Here is a 15,312-nt window from a genome sequence, read left to right on the forward strand (position 1 = left end):
CACTGCACAAGGAGGGTGGGGTTTGCAGCATGCTTCAGCTGCCAGAGTCCTTCTCCCTAAGTCTTCCCTTGGCTGGCATGCGAAGACGAACACGTGGAGCAGGGCTCTGTGGGCGGCATCAGGAAGTGGGAAGAGGTCGAGGCTGAGGTGACCTGGTGGCAGGAGGAATTCTTCCACAGTTTGAGGGACAGCCCACAACATCAGGAACCTCAACGTTTTTGCAAGCAGCTGCTCCCCATGCTTTGGAGTTTGGGGCTGGGGGAGGTAGCGCTAGTCCCTGAATGCCTGCTTTAACAGGCTAACAACCAGGGGAACAATGGGGGGCGTGTAGGTGTCATGCCCTCGATCTCAGACAGCGAGGAGGAAGGGGAAGCTGTCAACTTTTCAGCTGATGCCGGGGTGTCTGAGGGGCAGAGCCCAGCTGTCAGTTTCAAGAAACGGCTGAGGCAGATGATTCAGAGCAGGCACAACAAACTGAGACAGCAGAAACCGTGACGGACCAATGAGAAGAGGAGCTATGCAAGCAACCTCCACTGACTCCACAACAGAGGCGTATTACAAGGTGAAGAACTCAGCTTGAAACTATCAGGAGGAGTAAACGCCTCTTGCAGGGGGCTGATAAGCCTTGAATTCCTGCAGGTTGGGAGCTCTCGGCTTGTACTATAAATTACATCACCAGCTTTCTATTCACTGCTGGAAAGCAACGATTGCCAACTTTTATGTCTACAGCTTGCAGCCAAGCCTGATAAAGAAGGACTGTGTCTGAGCCGTATCTTGTTTCTACAGCTCCGTTTGATACTGTGAACTTCCCTGCCAGTTGGCCAGATACTGACAGTAGGGGTCTGACCAGAAGTCCATTGCTTGCTAAGCTGCTCCCAAGGTGTGCTGTGGGGGGCTTCCTTGAGCTGGGAAGGGTGAAGGGGAAGGCAGGAGGAAAGCTCATATGTCCTCCCAGGAGGCCTGCTACACCATCATTGTCATCCTTTGATGAGGAAACTGATATGTCAACCATCAAGGCCTTGATTTATCACCTTGAGGTGCTAGAATGGGAAAAGAAGGCACAAGCTGGGGGCAATGAGAAGGGGGGGGGGTCTGTCAGGTGTGCTCACTAAGCCAAAAAGAAAAACCATGGGTGAGAAGAGAGTCAGGTTGATGCAGTCTCTATCTGATAGGTTAGCTGCTTTAGAAGTTGAAAAGGCAGAACCATCTCCGGTCCCTGTGGACCTGATGCAGGAGAAGGATAAAGCCACACTTGGATTGGGTGCTGCTGAGGCAGACAACAGAGCACCAGAGGATCATGGATTAGGTGAGCCTTCACAGGGATTTTGGCCTTGGGGGATTCATTGTTATGGTTTTCCTCCCAGCCCTTACTGGTGGCATCCTGGGGCACTTGGTCTGTCTACACCTTATGGCACATGCAATCAGGTTTGGCAAGGGGTGGGGGCTGGAGGCTACCCCGGGGGGCTTTTAGCTTCCATCACGCCTGCAATAGCCCAAGATAACTAATCACCGGGTGATACTGTACATCCCTTCCTCTGGGTGATCACTTTTTGCCTACAGTTAAGGAAAAGATATGGACGGACATTCATGGATGTGTTTCACCTGTTACTTAGGGAACCCGAACCAGTCATCAAAGAGGGAAAGCAGAACAGGGATCTAGAAAAATCCAAGCATAAGCCTATTGAACATAACTGGGCCAACTTGCTTTCTGCTTTCACAATCTACATGGGGGTGGTTTTGCAGGTGCAGCCAGCAAAGGGCCCAGCTCTGGTTAAATATTTCAATGTTATACATCAGGCATACATGGATTTTATGGGCAATGCCTGGTATGAGCTTTCATTTAGGATGTGTGCAGCATTGAACCCTGTCATTCCATGGGATGGGCAGCATCAGGAACTCTGGCTAGTAATTACATCATCTAGACCCATAGAGGGTGAACGATCAGACAGCGGCCACATCATCTCCAAAGCTGCCACAGCTCCTGCTACAGTTGGGGCTGTGCACTGGGTTCAAAGCCTGCTTCTCTGTTGGGAGTTTAACAGCAGAAGGAAATGCTCCAGATCACCATGTAGATTCTGGCATGACTGTGGTTTTTGTGGGGGCTGGCACTCAGGTAACACACAGGGTAAATAGGTTTCAAGGAGATTTCAAGAAGCAGCAGTTTAGCAACAGAAAAGGGGGAGGAGCACCTCAGGGTGGGTGGAAAAGGGGCCCAGACCAATTAAGATCACTGTTCTGGACCGCCTGCTGCATAGTTACCCACTTCATGACAAAGCCTCTTATCTTTTACATGGTTTTCAGTTTGGTTTTTGTATAAGGTACGCACCACCCAGAAAGCATAGGTTTACCAAGATATCTGTGCAAGGCATGGAAGGAGTGGTCGCTAATAAGATCCAGAAGGAGGCAGCCTTAGGAAGAGTCCTTGGTCTGTTTAAGCGCTTGCCCCTGCCCACGCTTCAGGAGTCCCTTTGGGCGTTATGCCTAAGAAAGCACCTGGAGAGTTCACGTTGATACATCAGCTCTCCGTCCCTCATGGGGCTTCTGTGAATGATGGGATACTACCAGAGCTCTGCTAGGTGTGCTATACATCGTTTGATGAAGCAGTGTGCATTATCCACACTTGTGTGATGGGTGCCCTGTTGGCCAAGTGTGATATAGAGTCAGCATTTTGCCTCCTTCCAGTGCACCTGGCTGACTTTGACCACCTGGGTTTTTCTTTCAGGAGCAATTTTACTTTGACTGGGCCCTGAACATGGGTTATTTGGTATCCTGCTTTGAATTCGAAGCATTCAGTTCCATGTTGAAATGGGCGGTTCGTCACAGGCTGGGGCTTGATACTGCGCTCACTTTCTAGATGATTTTATTTTTGTTGGGAGGGAAGGTACCAATCAATGTGCACACCTGTTAGAATCATTTATGGATTTGTGCTTGGAGTTAGGGGTACCTCTTGCCCATGGGAAGACTGAAGGAGCAGTTGCTTGCCTTACATTCCTTGGTATTGATACCTGGGAGGGGTGTTCTAGGCTAAGTGGGGAGAAGCTGGCTGTGTTGAGGTCCATGTTGGATTAATGCTCTTGAGTTAGGAAGATTACCCTGAAGCTGCTGCAAAGCTTAATTGGCCATCTTAATTTTGCATGTAGGGTGATTGTGCCTGGTTGCACCTTTTTGCGACACCTCACATAAGGATATAGGATTAGTCCAAAGGTGATGCCTGGAGCTCAAAGTTATCTTGTCCAAAATGCTGCAGCGCAGGGTTTGGCAGGGGGCGGGCAGCTAGACCGGAGAGAATTGATATTGCACATAGAAAAGTTAGTGTTGCACTTACCCTGTTTGTTAATTCCTTGAGGGGTGGGTGCCTGGAACATCCAGACATAATTTTTTTCATCCGCTGAACTGTATAGAAGGTATGGGGCCCACTTGTCACCTGATGGCACATGAATCTTTTGGGAAGATCTGAAGCGGGGATTGGCTGCTGCTCTGCATATCTGGTGGGCAGTGTGGTATGTCAAGCTAGGCTAACCCTCCACTGTGGCAGGAATTGTGCGGAGGGAAGGAACAGCTGAATTTTGGTGTGCACCTTCGGGTAAGTGTTTTAGAAAGCTTCTTCAATCAGAATTCCACAGAACAACCAGGGAAAGCCTAAAGGGTTTGCTTTTATAGATTTCACTACAGTTGAAGATGCAAAAGAAGCCATGAATTCCTGCAACAACACAGAGATTGAAGGCCAAACAATCAGACTGGAATTCAGCACACAGGGAGGGCAAAACAGAAACATCAATGCCAGAGGAGGATTTGGTCAACAAAGCAAAACACTGTTTGTCAAAGGTCTGTCTGAGGACACCACAGAAGAGACACTGAGAGAGGCATTCGATGGTTCCGTCGGTGCAAGAATAGTCACGGACAGAGACACTGGCTCATCCAAAGGGTTTGGCTTTGTGGACTTCAGCTCTCCAGAAGACGCCAAAGCAGCAAAAGAAGCCATGGAAGATGGGGAGATTGATGGAAACAAAGTGACCCTTGATTTCGCCAAGCTGAAGGGCGATGGCGGCTTCGGTCGTGGAGGCAGAGGTGGACGGGGTGGCAGAGGAGGATTTGGCAGGGGTGGAGGCCAAGGATTTGGAGGCAGAGGTGGTGGCTTCAGGGGAGGCAGAGGTGGCAGTGGTGACCACAAGCCCCAAGGAAAGAAGATAAAATTTGACGACTGAGTGGCTCGTCCATGTATCTGAGAGGACTCTGGGGTTTTTCATTCTGTTGCAACATGACAGAACCTTCTGAGGACATTCCAAGGTGCATTGCAGTCCCCTAAGACCTACTTGGAAAAATTCCTTTCAATGAAGAAACGGCCATTCAATGGCCTGGCCACACAAACAAACTTTTTTAAAGCAACCAAGAGATGTGGGAGTTGACCCTGTGTCAGTGCATTGTCCTGAATTTATAATGTTTTACCCCCATGTACAAAAATTAAAATAATAATAATAATAATAGAGGAGAGCTGGTCTTGTGGTAGCAAGCATGACTTGTCCCCATAGCTAAGCAGGGTCTGCCCTGGTTGCATCTGAATGGGAGACTTGATGTGTGAGCACTGCAAGATATTCCCCTCAGGAGATGAAGCCGCTCTGGGAAGAGCAGAAGTTTTCAAGTTCCCTCCCTGGCTTCTCCAAGATAGGGCTGAGAGAGATTCCTGCCTGCAACCTTGGAGAAGCCGCTGCTAGTCTGTGAAGACAATACTGAGCTAGATAGACCAATGGTCTGACTCAGTATATGGCAGTTTCCTATGTTCCTATGTTTGGCTATGGGATAGGCAGGTCTGTTCTCTAGAGGTTTGGCGGCTTGGGGAATCTGACCTTGCTCGCTCTACTCTGTCAGGGGAACCCTTTGGAAAGCTTGGCAGCTTCTGGGGGTTGCCGCTGAGGACAGAGACCTGGCATTAGGTTGGCCAAGAAGGGCAGCCTCTGCTTTAGAGCACTGGAGGCTGTCTGGAGCCAAGGTGAATTGCCAGTAATTATAAGGCAAGGCGTAGCCTGATGGGGCCTGTCTTTAGTTACTGCACGGGGTGGGGGAGAGGGTGGAATGCCAACCCCTTATCATACCTGCCTCTGATCTTATCAATAAGATTGTGGCCCTTTATTACCATACTCTTGTGTCTCGTGTCTTTTTGGGGTGTGGGTGCAATAGGAATAGTTCAATCATCCAAAGAACTAAAGGAAAGACTTATCAGAAAACTCTCTATAGTAGAATCCAGAATCAGAATCAGTTTCAGAATCCAGAACAGCAATATCAAGTAACAACTGTATATTATTTTGTATATTAACCCTAACTCTAACCCCAACCCTAACCAATTAGAGGGAAGGCTACCATGGATATAACCCTAAGTGGCACCCTGAGCTGATGCAAGATGTTTGTTGAACCATTAGGGAAGAGTGAACATAGTGCTATCAAATTTAACATATATACACAAGTGAAAAACGATGTTCAACAGAGGCATATTTAACTTTGAAAGCGGAAAAAATGAAGGGATTGGGGATTAGGAAAATAAAGGGAAGGTCAAGAGGGTCAAATTACTCCAGAACACATGGATGTTATTTAAAACTACAGTAATGGGACTCAGCTAAAATGTATACCAAGTAGAAAAGGAAGTACCAACTCCAAGAAGATGCCAACATGCATATCCATCAAGAAAGCTATAAAGGTATTATGGGACAAGTTCCTTTTTGAAGTAGATTTGGTGGGTGTTGGTCCCAAATTACTAAAAGAGGGTAGGGATGAAACGAACAAAAGCCATTTTGTATATTTCACTGTGAACCCTCATTTTTGGTGACAGCAACAGTTGTTGTTTTGCACTTGTGTTTGGCCTCCTCCCATGTCCTCCTAGTCAAAACAATTAGATCAGCACTTGATTTTTTGTTTTGAATTGGGAGGAGGGGAAAAGAGAATGAAGCCCTTTAACTGAGGCCTGAAACAGTGTGTTGGAACAGAAGGACAGATCTAGAATGATTACTGAAGCAGTTTGGAAATATCTGGGATAGAGAAGTCAACTTTGAATGCTTTCTCTTTAGCAAGCCACTGAGAGGGGGGGAAAGGACAACTTTGTAATTTTTATCTTGCTTTTTTTGCATCCTGAATATCTCATTATTTTTGTCTTATTTGTTCTTGCTATTGATATGGCTGTGAAACTGAAAACCTCTAATGAGGTTATGTGCTTTGACATCATGTCAAAGTTTGAGTTTTGCTTTTGATAACTGGCAAATAAAGATACATTGGAGAAGAAACTAATCCCATCCTCTTTTTTACTGTTTGAACAATCCTTGATTTAGACTAGCGAAGTACCACAGGCATTCATTTAACTGGATAGGAAAAGTCTAAGTTGAGATAAAGTATAGGTTCTCAGTAGGCATGTCTATCTCCTCATCAAAAACATCATTTCCACAGCAAAAGCAAGAAAGTTTCATTCAAAAATAGAAGTCTTGCCCAAATGAGAAAAACAAAAAGTAACACAAACTCTGACGTAAGAAATGTAAGGTGCTAAAAAAAGATTTGAACTTTTTTTTTGAGGAGTGTATGGATAAAAGCAAATTAAAAAATGAAAATTTCTTTAAATAAGTAGAAACATGAAAGCTACTAGGAAGGCAACTGGATTGCTTGATGACAAAGGGATGCTTAAGCCTTACTCGGAGACTTGATTTTTTACACACAAGCAGCACTTCCTATTCCTGAGTAGTCCTGTTGGTTACATTGGATTGATTTACTGACTGATTAAGTGCCTTCAAGTCGGGAGCGACTCTTAGTGACCACATGGATATATTCTTTCCAAGATGATCTGTCTTCAACTTGGCCTTTAAGGTCTCTCAATAGTGCATTCATTGCTGTTGTAATCAAGTCCATCCACCTTGCTGCTGGTCGTCCTCTTCTTCTCTTTCCTTCCACTTTTCCCAGCACTACGGACTTCTCAAGGGAGCTAGATCTTCACATAATGTTTCCAAAGTATGATAGTTTGAGCCTGTTTATTTGTGCCTCAGGTGAAAATTCTTGACTGATTTGATCTATGATCCATTTGTTTGTTTTCCTGGCTTGTCCATGGTATCCTCAAAAGACTTCTCCAGCACCAGAGTTCAAAAGAGTAAATGCTTTTTCTATCTTGCTTCTTCAAAGTCCAGTTTTCATATCCATAGAGTGTAACAGGAAAAAAAACCATTGTCCGAAGGATTCTAATCTTTGTAGGTGTACACATATCACGGCATCTAAATATCCTTTCCAAGGCCTTAATTTCTACCCTACCAAGTGCTAGTCTGCGGCGTATTTCTTCACTGTTGACAGTCAATCCCAAAAGGCAGAAGCTATCCACCACTTCAGTGTCTTCATTGTCAATTCTGAGGCTGGTTGCTGTACCTGTTGTCATTAGTTTAATCTTCTTTACATTTAGTTTTAGTCCCATTTTTTCACTGTGTTCCTTTCCCTTCATTACTAGAGCTTGCAGATCATCCGCATTCTCAGCTATCAGAGTGGTGTCATCAGTGTAGCACAGGTTATTGATGTTTCTTCCTCCAACTTTAAAACCACACTCATCTTCTTCTAATACAGCTTCTCTCAGTTTATGTTCAGCATATAAATTGAATAAAGAAGGAGGAAGCATACAGCTTTGTCTTACTCCTTTGCCGATCTGAAACCAGTCTGTTTCACCATGTTCCATCTGGACTGTGGCTTCCTGTCCTGTGTATAGGTTTCTCATAAGAACAATGAAGTGTTCTGGGACACCCATTTTCCTAAAGATATTCCACAATTTTACATGATCAACACAACTGAAGGCTTTTCTGTAGTCAATAAAGCACATATTGACTTCTTTCTGGTATTCTTTGGTTTTCTCAATTATCCAGCTTGCATCAGCAGTGATGTATCTTGTTCTTCAGCCTTTTCTGAAACCAGCTTGTACATCCAGCATTTCCCTTTCCACATAGGGCTCTAATCTACGTTGGATGAACCTGAGCATTATTTTGCTAGCACGTGAAATTAAGGATATTGTGTGATGGTTTGCACAATCTGTTAAGTCTCCTTTCTTTGGTGTGGGTATGTAGACTGACCTCTTCCAATCTGTTGGCCATTGTGTTGTTCTCCAAATTTATTGGCATAGTTTGACTGATTCTTCTTATGTTGCATCCAATATTTCTGTAGCTATTCCATTAATTTCTGTAGCCTTCGGACTTGGTAATGACCAGAGTGCTGATCTAACTTCATCTTGCCATACTAGAGGTTCTTGCAGGTAGGGAATATCCTCTAGAGTATCTGAGAGGTTGACGTCCCTGCTGTACAGATTTTCTGTATACTCCTTCCATCTCTGTTTGATCTTCCCTGAATCACTTACTATCTGTACTTTGGTATCCCTTAACATACCAATATGAGGATGGAACCTCCCTCTGAGTTCATAGATCTTTTGGAAAACTTTTCTTGTTTTTCCGTGTCTATTTCCATCCTCAAGGTCTGTACAGATGTCAGTGTAGTACTGCTCCTTGTCTCTTCTGACAGCTTTCTGAAATTCCCTATTAAGTTCCTTCCTGAGGTCTTTATCTTTCATGACTTTAGCTTCTCTCCTCTTCTGGGCAATTTCCACCATCTGTTCTGATATCTATTTTGCTTTCTTCTGTTTCTTGGTCTTTGGCAGTCTCTTTTTACATTCATCCTTAACAGCCTCTTTGATTTCATTCCACAGTTACTCTGGTTCCCTATCAATGAGGTTCAAAACTTCAAAGCAGTTCCTGACCTGATGTTCTCTTTGATATTGGTTGGTACATTCTCAAGATCATATTGTGGAATCTGGATAGCTTTGTTTTTCTGCTTTAGCTTGATTTGGAACTTGCACATGAGCAGTTTGTAAATCTGTTCCACAATCTGCCCTCAGCTATGTCTTTGATGTTATAACTGAGCTCTTCCACCTCCTTGCACCAATAATGTAATCAATTTGATTTTTATGTATTGCAACTGGTGATGTCCATGTGTATAGGCACCGCTTTGGTTGTTTGAAGAATGTGTTAGCAATGAAGAGATCATTGGCTTGGCAGAAATTAATAAGTCGTTCTCCTGCTTTGTTTCTGTTTCCTAAGCCATATAGGCCGACTATGTTTTCCTCCTTACCATTTCTAACTTTGGCATTCCTTTCTCCAACCATCACCAGCACATCATGCTTACATGCATTGTCAATTTCAGACTGGACTTGAGCATAAAACTCATCAACTTCCTCTTCTTCTGCATCAGTTGTTGGGGCATAGACTTGAAGTACTGTCATGTAAAAGGGTTGTCCACGAAATCTAATTGATTTTAGTTGTTCACTGAGTGCATTGTACCCAAGTACTTTCATTGCTATATCCTTTCTGACTGCGAAAGCAACACCATTCCTTCTTTGGTTTTCGTGCCCTGAGTAGTAAACAGTATGGTTTTCTGACTGAAAGTATCCCATTCCAGTCCATTTTAATTCACAGATGTCAAAGATGTCAATCTGTAGTCGATTTACTTCATCTTTTCCCATATTCATGATTCTTACATTCCACATTCCCATTCTAATTCTGTCTTTGCAGTGTTGGATTTTATTTTCCCACATGGCTACATCAGCTGCTAGACATCCAAAAATCTTTAGTCTAACCACATCATAAACACCATTGGTACTCTGAGAGATCCTCAGCTCTTCCTCAGTAGCATGTTGGGTACCATCCAACCTGAAGGGCCCATCATCCAGCACTACATTGACAATCATTCCATTTTGTCTATCCATGTGGTTTTCTTGGTGTGGTAAATAGGAGTGGTTTACCATTGCCTTCTCCCATGCAGTATGAAATGATTCCTTTGTCGTTGTCACTGAAGTGATCATCCGCCTCCAACATCTTCCTGTATCGCTGCTGCCCAATATAGGTCCCTACTTGTTTTAGCTGGGCAGCTGGGATGACCTTTGCATTTGGAGTGACCATACTGGGAGTATACCTCCTGGCATACTGGGTCTATACCTCCCAATGTACTTTGCTCCTCCCTCCCAGGAACACCCACCACCACCACCACGATGAGGCAGCATAGCAGGACTTGGGGGATACATTTGATACCCACCCACAAATTTTTAAGGCCACAAAACAAAAAATAATTTAACATTTCACTCCAGAAAAGTGCAGTGGTGAACCCCACATCCCAAGCATAGTGCCTTGTGTGACTGCATGACTAGCTGAGAATGTGAGCTTTAGTATATAAAAATGAACATTTCAACCCCACACTAATGAGGATCCATATTTCAACAGCTCTGTTCTCAGCATTTCAGCTGAAAGGACACACTCTGACTCAACTAAAGGCAACCTGGGAGATTGTCAAGTGCATTCTACAGGCCAGTCACCCACAATCATCACATTTTTTGCTTGATTTCTTGTCAGCTGTGCTGGGAACAAACTTCCTGGGTACACACAATACCAACACTTTCTGGCCATCCAAGCCAAACACAGCTGACATTCTAAATGTGGTTGTATTTCTGGGGGTATGTCTGGCTTGTCTCATAGTTCCCACAAAGTTCAACTCCTTGCTCAGGAGAGCCTCTGCCATTTATACACTGGGGGAAAGGTTATCCCTCACCACAATTCTCTGAAAGCAAGTTCAGATGAACATTGCTCTGCACACATGAGAACATCAGGTCTGCGGCAAGAATGCACCTGCCCTGATGTCAGTAGTGGATGTGTAGATGCACTCTTGGCACATCCTTGAGTCATGTGAGAGGGATGCTCATCTGAATCACCCCTCTACACACACTTCAACAAGTGTCCCAAGTGTTATTTTATGACAGTACACATTGCTGCACAACTTGCAGGATTACTTGTCTTTGTTGCAGTCCTCCAGCTTGCTTCCCAAGGTCAACATCTCCTGTCGGTGCGTAGGATGTTTCTGTATCACAGCACCACCATATTTTCAAACAGTACTTGTTTGGCTTGTGTTGCCAGAAGGGACAGCACATCAGAAACCTAACAGCTGCTCATCAACTGTTAGGTCAGCCAGGAATGTAGCACTGCTGCAGCTTTTGCACAAACAAGGTCTAGGTACATTTAATGGTGCCTGCATGGAAATCAGTCTCCTCTTCTGTTGTGTGGCTTTGTCGCCAAATCTTAAATTGTGATTTCCTCAAATCAAACCATAAGCTGCATCATGGCACAGAAATAGGAAGGCCCCATATATAGTGCCCACAGTCCCAGCAGCACTTCGTGATTGGCATGAAACACACCAGCCAGGACTAGTAGGCTAAGATATGCTTTCAGTCTGGTTATGTCAAAGTGCTTCCTTTGGAATGTAGGAAGCTGCTACCTACTAAATCAGAACATAGGTCTACTTAGAGCAGCATTGTGCACGCCAGCTGCTACACCAGCATCTGTTGGCACCTGCTGTTGCCCAGCTTCCTCCCATCACTTGACCAGTACCATTCACTCTGCCAGGCCTTTGAGGCATGTCAAAACCCCACACCACTCCTACGTCTCCAGATGGTGCTTCCTCCTTTCTGGGTGATTTAAGGCACAGGGTGCAGTGTGAGAAACTGACAAGAGTCTCTGATTGTGCCACATGCTATCCCTGTGTTCTCAGATATGGAGTATGCATCAGGCCAGTGGTGGACAGTTATAGACCACCTTCTGCCATTTCTGCTTGTCATATAACCCATTATCTCATTATATTCCATGGCAGCTCTGAGGGATCCAATGCAGGTTTCTTCAAAGGTGGTCTAACAATTGCCTCCTTGAGACAAGGAGGCATCCTGCCCTCCCTCAGAGAGGCATTGATGATACTCACAAGACCCTCTCTAATAATTTCCTTGCTAGATTGTATGAGCCATGCAGGGTAAGGGTCAAGAGAACAGGCAGTAAGGTAAATTTCTCCAAGCTGTACATGTCTTCAGGGGTCACAAACTGAAACTGATCCAACCTAACCATACAAGAGGAGTTGCTGGACACCTCCATAATAGACTCTGCAATAATGTGGAATACAATTGGGCTCAAATCCAAGATATTTTATCTGCAAAAAACTCAGGAAGGAGGGGCAGGTGCTAGTCCCTTCACAATCCTAGACAACTCTGCTGGATGTGAGCTTGCATATGTAATGCACACAGAAAAGAACTGCTTCTTTGCTGCTTGCATTGCCTGAGCATAGATCTTCATATGCACACAGTGCTGTAATCTTTTGGATTTGAGTTGAGTCTTTCTCCACCTGTGCTCTAACCACCTGCCTTGCCACTTCAGCCTCCATAGTTCTTCTGTATACCAAGGTGCTTATTTAGAAGTGGGTTTGGATGAGCACTTAGGAGCAATCGTGTCTACTGCCCTAGTTAGTTCGTTATTCCAAGTCTGAACTAGAGCATTGACAGGATCACTGGCAGAACCAACGTAATAAAATTAATCAAAAGGTGGTAGAAAGAGATGATGTTATTTTAGAATGTTTTGAAACATTAACAAAATAACACATCACTGGGTCAAGTGACATCCAACTAAAAATTCTTAAACAACTAAAACAGTATATGGCTGATATTATTTATATATATATATATATATATATATATATATATATATATATATATATATGATCATATATATAAATTTCCCCTAAAATTAGGCTCTGTGGGAGGAGACTGAAAGATAGTCAATGCAAAACTTATTTTTAAAAAGGAAATTAAAGGCCAGATATCTTCATATCAGTTCTGGGTAAATTGTTGTAAAACATAATTAAAAATTCAACATTACGCATACTGAAGAACAAGCTTTGCTGAAGGAGTACCAGCATAGCTTCTCATACTAACCTTTTTGAGTTCGGTCTGATTCAGCAGCTCTGTTATGTTTGAGGAAGATATGAAGCACCTGGATCAGACAATGGGTTCATTTAGGTCAGTATTATTTACACTGACTGGCACTGGCTGTTAGGGTTTCAGACAAGGCCTATTTGGAGTTACCAGGGATTGAATCTGGGGCTTTCTACATATAAAGCATGTGGTCTATCACTGAGTTATGAACCCATTCCTTAAGATTTTTTAAAAAAAACATTAATAATATGGGGCTGCAAAAACACTGGCTGACATCCTGCCTAAGAAGTGCTTATGTTAAAAAAACCAAACACAACAATTTCTGTTGCACTAAAAAGGGAAATTTGCATGAGCAATCGCACTCCTATGCAAAAGAGTGTTTTAAATTTCCTTTTAAAAACAAATGAGGCGTGCAAGCTCCAGACTTAACACAAGTAGCCAGTACAACAGCTTTGCAGTATTGCAACATCCTTTTACAAGCACTTCATTGGTAGGGATGTCAGCCACTATTTCTAGATGGAAGAGAGGTTTCTTTTTTTGAAAATTTGGGAGATTTCATCTGAAATATTCTGTGCAGTTGAAATGGCTCATTGTCAAGAACGTTGCATTTAAATGGCAATAAATGAAGCCCCCTGCCAACCCCAACCAGAATCATTCCAATTGCACTTTCTCTTTTTGGTATTTCTAAATAATGTTAGTGGTACTTCCCCAGGGTGATTGGTAAACACCCCAAAAATTGCATTCGGGCTTTGTGTGGGGAAATTAGCTTTAGATAGGACAGTTCTGCGTCAGATGACATTTACACAAAGTTGTGGACCCAGGAAATAACTGGACTGAGGCAAGGTTGAAGTTTCAAAAATCAAAAGAAGGGTTTATTGAAGGGAGGGGTACAGCTGAAAGAAATATGTGGTTACAGCAATCCTATTAAAGATACATTCAGCTGTAAAGATGTGTTTTAGCTTAAAGTCCTAATTGTATAAATTCCCAGGCAGCCTAAAGAAAGAGGCTTTAGAGAAGTATTCAGCTGGACTTAAGAAAAAGGAGCAGGGATAGAGATGGGCCCAGCAAGCTGCAAACATTCATATTACTTGAGCTTCTACTGGTGCTGAAATCTCGGGGTTCCCTGAACAACCGAGGGACCTCGTTCCTCAGGGATAGCTCAGTCAGAAGCAGGGTGAGAAGACCAGAGGGGTTAGATGATAGAGGTGATTCCACTAGGGTACCTTCTCCATGGAACCAGCTTCCTATGTTGGTAAGGAAGACTGCCAGATAACTGATCTGGAAATGGCACAAAGAGCTGAACACAGCCTGGTATGATGGCGTGTTAGCAGCAGATCACCCAAACTGCTGGTAAATCTGAGGCATGTGTGGGTTACAAAGGAGCACACTGGATCTTGGAACTGGGGCTTGATATACCTAGAAACATGTTCCGGGGCAACATTCCTGTTGCTCTTCTTTGTGAATAGGTATGCTGGGTAGAACCTGCAAGGATTCCATTGCTCCTCCTGGGTGTAAAAATGTGTGAATGGCCAAGGCACAAGGCTGATTGTCATGAAAATAGAGTGCATAGATGTGAGAAGGGGAAATCTGCATGGACAGAGGGTCCAATAATCCAATCAGTACTTTTAATGGGTATACCTTATTGCTGACTCAACCTCTTTTTTGGGGGGGGGAATTACCTCCGCGAACCTTATCTGCATTCTTCCTGCAGATTTAATTTGTGTATTAGCTGGCTGCTATCCTTTAAAAAAGCAGGGGAGGCTGAGGCAGTTCACTCCGAGTGCAGAGTGGCCTTGACTGGAAGTTAACCTGCTTTAGTTAACTTCTGGGGTCTACTTAGGGTATCCCAACATTAGGAGGCCGTGCATCTGATTCCCTTTCTGATGTGCTTGTTAGTAACCAAATCTAGGGGTGACTGGCCCACTGTCAACCAAGTGCCCTGTCCCCAATATGCCAACAAATGGAGAGCTCACGATGCTGTGAGACTCCTGATCATGTCAAGAGTAAGATCTCCAAGCCTAGAGACTCAAACACAAGCGGGGTGGTGGTGGCTTCTGGGAGCCTACAGGAAAGCATTGCTAGCAACAATAACTATAATTGCTCTGTATGTACAAGAAATAAATGTGATTTTTCAAAAACATTAAGAAGTGCCCTACTGGATTAGACCAAATATTTATATAGTTCAGCATCTGCTTTCCCACAGAGGGCAATCATGTTTCTGGGAAAGCAACAAGTAGGGCATGAAAACTATAGCCCTCCCCTGCTGATGTCCTGCTAGAACTGGTATCCAGTGGCATCTTGCTTCTGAACATGGGTGTTCCATGTAGTCAACAAAGCTTCTAGCTGAGTTGATAAGAGGAAAATTGAAACTAGCTAGAGATTGAATAAATGTCTTGCTTTAAATGCTGTTTGATATCTGGAATCTTCTATAGTGCTTAGACTTGTGGACCTTGTGTGGTGAATATTTCTTTTGCTGTTTCTCAACCATTTCTTCTTTTTTGGTTGTTCATTATAGTGGCTGC

The 15,312-nt window shown here is 43.8% G+C and overlaps 1 protein-coding gene across 1 annotated transcript; it reads left to right on the forward strand.

The window, feature by feature from the left end:
* Positions 1-1,128: 1,128 nt before the first annotated feature.
* LOC128350494 (nucleolin-like) lies at positions 1,129-4,441 on the forward strand. The gene is made up of 3 exons (XM_053308918.1): positions 1,129-1,306; positions 2,461-2,543; positions 3,597-4,441. Exons 1-3 carry the CDS (start codon positions 1,129-1,131, stop codon positions 4,203-4,205), a joined length of 870 nt encoding a protein of 289 aa, XP_053164893.1. The 3' UTR covers positions 4,206-4,441.
* The last annotated feature ends 10,871 nt before the right edge of the window (positions 4,442-15,312 follow it).

This window comes from Hemicordylus capensis, chromosome 3 (assembly GCF_027244095.1).
Source record: "Hemicordylus capensis ecotype Gifberg chromosome 3, rHemCap1.1.pri, whole genome shotgun sequence".
Taxonomy (NCBI): domain Eukaryota; kingdom Metazoa; phylum Chordata; class Lepidosauria; order Squamata; family Cordylidae; genus Hemicordylus; species Hemicordylus capensis.

Bases quoted from the DNA above. Each gene is read 5' to 3' on its own strand.
- LOC128350494 (XM_053308918.1), top strand. From the start codon at position 1,129: ATGGGTGAGAAGAGAGTCAGGTTGATGCAGTCTCTATCTGATAGGTTA. The intron at 1,307-2,460 runs GTGAGCCTTCAC...CCCACGCTTCAG, and splicing joins ACCAGAGGATCATGGATTAG to GAGTCCCTTTGGGCGTTATG. The intron at 2,544-3,596 runs GTGAATGATGGG...TAAGTGTTTTAG, and splicing joins CCGTCCCTCATGGGGCTTCT to AAAGCTTCTTCAATCAGAAT.